The sequence below is a fragment of the Nannochloropsis gaditana genome (assembly GCF_000240725.1).
Source record: "Nannochloropsis gaditana CCMP526 unplaced genomic scaffold scaffold720, whole genome shotgun sequence".
NCBI classification, from domain to species: Eukaryota; class Eustigmatophyceae; order Eustigmatales; family Monodopsidaceae; genus Microchloropsis; species Microchloropsis gaditana.
The window spans coordinates 3,522-7,295 of record NW_005803233.1 but is presented as its reverse complement, the minus strand read 5'-3'; the positions used below and the strand labels follow the sequence as shown (position 1 = coordinate 7,295).

General features: G+C 55.6%; 1 protein-coding gene across 1 annotated transcript; it reads right to left on the bottom strand.

Annotated features, from left to right (window-relative positions):
• Positions 1-1,434: 1,434 nt before the first annotated feature.
• On the bottom strand, positions 1,435-3,061 carry CYP51 (C14-demethylase / sterol 14-demethylase; the record flags this gene model as incomplete). The annotated part of the gene is made up of 3 exons (XM_005853827.1): positions 2,960-3,061; positions 1,499-2,481; positions 1,435-1,461 (listed from the first exon to the last, which is right to left on the bottom strand). The coding sequence occupies exons 1-3, from the start codon at positions 3,027-3,029 to the stop codon at positions 1,435-1,437; spliced, it is 1,080 nt and encodes a 359-aa protein (XP_005853889.1). The 5' UTR covers positions 3,030-3,061.
• Positions 3,062-3,774: the final 713 nt, after the last annotated feature.

Genomic DNA, 3,774 nt, shown 5'->3' with positions numbered 1-3,774 from the left:
GCCTGGATGCTTGGTCTGGTGATCACCTTGCGCCTGGTCCTCTTACGGTGGCAGCTGCAGACCTACTTGGAGTACGGTGGCATTCTGTCCCTCTACCAAGAGCTCCACCGCGCAGGCCCCAAACCCGAAGACGTGGATGGTCTCGGCTTGCGCCTCCTTTTCCAACAACGCTTGCAGCGCGTACCCCGAGTGTGCTTGGAAATCATTGCCCCTCTTATCTGGCTGTGCATTCTTCTCTTCCTCCTGGTGAGCAAGTGCTTCCTCCCCCCTTTCCTCAACATCATGGCGGAGATGTGCATGACGGAGGAAGCGCTCCAGGCCTACCTGTCCCCCCGAGGGAAACCATTGCCAGACAGCATCATCGCCGTCTTGCAAAATCTTCGTGGAAAAGGCGGAAAGGAGGGAGCATTGGACTGGCGGGCGGGTGGAGACGTTGTCCATGCCCTGTGGGACTTCCAATGGTTGAGTGAGTCGGAGTGGGGCGATTTGCTCGGCTTTTTTATCTGTTGGACCCTGGGTGCGTGGACCGTGCTGTATTTCACCTGTATTGCCTATCGAAGCATGCATGTACAGATGAGCGATCACTGAGGGAGGGCAGGGAGGAGGGAAGAGCGGTCGGAGGAAGCGCGGAGAAGGACAGATAAAGTATGGAGTGGGACCGCAGCGTCCACGCATGGGGTACCCTGCAGACGGTATTAGAGACAAAACGAAGCATCGAACGAATTAACACATAGTTACAAGTGCCACTAGGCCCGGTATGGTTTGCGTAGGGCTTGATATTCGGTGCTCGGCGTGTTGACCTTGCCATAGCTGTCCCTCCCACTCCTCCCTGCTCCCATAATTTCCCTCCGTCCCCCCCCCCGTCAATCTTGGGCAAGTACGTCTGAAAACTTTCTTTGGCCTAGCGGTGACCTCTGCCTCGTCACTTTCCCGCCTTCCACGCCCCGGCGTACTAACACACCGATGTAAGCAATACTTCATACCTCCTCTATCCCCCCGCGGTCCAACTCCCCTCCACCCCTGCCGCTGTCCCGGCTTACCGCCGTCGGTACTTAACAGTGCAGGGCGCTGTGGGCCCTACCACCATCGCGTGGTAGTTCGGGGGAGGAACGGCACCGTCGGGGGTAGCCAAAGTCAGTTCAAATTTCGAGAAGAGCAAGGAGAGGACGGTTTTCAGCTGCACATAGGCGAATTGTTGGCCCAGGCAGGCGTGCAACCCCCCGCCAAAGGGAACGTAGGCAAAGAGAGGTTTGTGTTCTTCCCGAGGGGGCGCAAACCGGTCCGGGTCGAAGCTGTCGGGCGCCGGGAACAAAGACGGGAGGCGTTGATGCACGGAGGGGGAGACAGCCACCACGCTCCCTTTGGGGACGGTGTAGGCTTTTCCTTCCTGGGACTGGACGAGCAGGTCCTGCCGGCATTGCCGCATCAGCATGATCAAGGGCGGGTGCATCCGCAAAGCCTCTCGAAGGCAATTGAACAACAGATCCATTTTCCCCACCGCGTCGAAATCCAAGGCCCTCAGCGCTGCCTCGGACCCCGTGTCCTGCCCCCGGATGGCGACTTGCTCCGCATAGACTCGGTCTTGCAAGCCCTTATTTTGCGCCAGGTACAAGGCCGTCCAGGAAGACGTGATGGAGGAGGTGTGCTGCCCGGCAAAGAGCAAGGCAATCAGCAAGCCCGTCACCTCGTCGTCGGTGATCTTGCTCCCGTCCTTGTATTCGATGTCCATAAACACCTGGAGGATGTCCGTGCGGGCCTCTGCCTCCGCCGCCCCTGCCGCCCGCCGGCGTTGGATCACCTTGGAGAAGAGCTTGACCATCTCTTTCCGAGCCGCGTCCCGTTTCCAATGCGACGGGATCGGCAAGTTCGGGAACAACACCGAGACGGGCGTGATCCCCTGGTCCAGGTCATTGTAAAGCTTGGAGACCTCCGCGAAGAGCTCCTGGCGGACGTCGTCCCCGTGCAAACACCGGGAAGCGGTCAAAATGATCAAATCGCTGAGCGCCTCACAGATATCCACCTCCCCCGCCTCCCCCCACCCCTTAAAGAATGCCTCCGTTTCCTCCGAAATTTTTTCCACGTACGTCCGAAGCCGGCCCGATTTCAAGGCGTTCGCCGTCCGTTGCATTTGCAAATTCCGTTTCTTGGGGTCCGAGTCGTACACCACGCCCTCCCCAAAGACGGCTTTCATGAACCCGTACACCTCGTCCTGCCCCAGCTCCTTGTCGCTCGCCTTGAAAAATGCCGCGGCCGCCTCCGGGCCGATCAAAAAGGTCATGCGTTGGGTGAAGAGGTTCACGGTGAAGACGCTCCCGTACGTCTGGTAGGAGGATTTGATCAGGTTGATGGGAGACTTCAAGAAGAGGAAAAAATGCCCGAAAAGCGGCCAGGCATTGCCGATGACGGGGGGGGTGTCCTTTCTTGACCTGGGCGTGAGGAGGAAAGACACGCAGATGAAGGCGAGGAAGGCGGCAGAGAGGCCTGAAGAGGGGAGGGGGTAGGGAGGGAGGGAGGGAGGGAGGGAGGGGAGGGGGGGGAAGGGAGGCAGGGAAGGGTGGATTGGATTGTGAGGAATGATGAAAAACAAAACCGAAAACCAGGAGAAATGCCAGTGAAAAAAGAGAACAGGCTGAAAGGGAAAGGACTTTCGAGCTACAACGGATCAGCGCCGGCAAAGACGGGGGCCGCAGAAAGGGAAGGAGAAGATGCAAGAGACAAGGACAGCCAACAACCAAGCCTATCCCCGTGATGAACGATTTTATTTCGCGTGCACTCCAGGGGAAAAAATGGCAGCGTTTCCCTACTATGTCGTCCGTGTATCTAAGAATATATAGCAAGCTCTCGCGCATGACCGATTTCACCGGTAAAGCGAGGAACAACACAGGGAATAATACCTAAGCAGAAAAATGAATGCGCTTCATCAAAACACCACGTGCCCGAGGCTTCACTCTCAGCTTACCTATCGCTGCAAGCGTCCATGGCTGGTCCAAGGGAAGATGCGCGGCTATAAGTTGCTTACTGATCATCATGTCAAAGCTAGAGTGCACCGCGTCGCGTATAGCAGGAGACGTAAGCCGACGGAAGAGGAAACGGAGCAAGGAAGCACCTTTAGAAAACGCACGAAGAAAACTGAAAATGTGGAAAAGAGAGACGGAGAGGGCGAGTGTTAAAAATGGGTTGGACACCCTTGCAGGTGACTGACCGCCACGGCAAATTAATTAAAAACATTTTGATCGCCATCTGGTCTGGAGATCAGAGCTCCAAGCAGGAACAATGTTCCAGGACCCCAAGTCGGATGGCGGTTCCCACCGCACCTACGCACGCACTTATCCCTTGCTCTTCCCACTCGATCGCCTACGAGTGGGCAAGATTCTCTCGAAGCTTGCGAGGTGTGTGAATGGGTGTGGTGTGTATGTATGTAGCCATTTGCGAGCTCAGGCGATGACGAGGCCGATCCGAGCTGCCCACCTCTTTGACTTTCCGAGGGGCGGGAGAAAGTGCCACAATCTCAAACAAAGACCGTGACCAATGGACTACATACTTGCATTTCAAGTATTATATCTATGAGTCTGGACTTATGTGTGTGATTATTGCTTGCCAAGCGATCTTGGATTTCAGGATGATCATCCGACGACAAAGGATATGGTGACATCGCGATATCACCTTTTTTTAGAATAAATGATTGAAATTGGTACATGTCCCCACCCACCCGACAATGTCGCTATGAATATGGTAGATATTCAAATGATTTTATAATCAGTACTGACAAAGGCT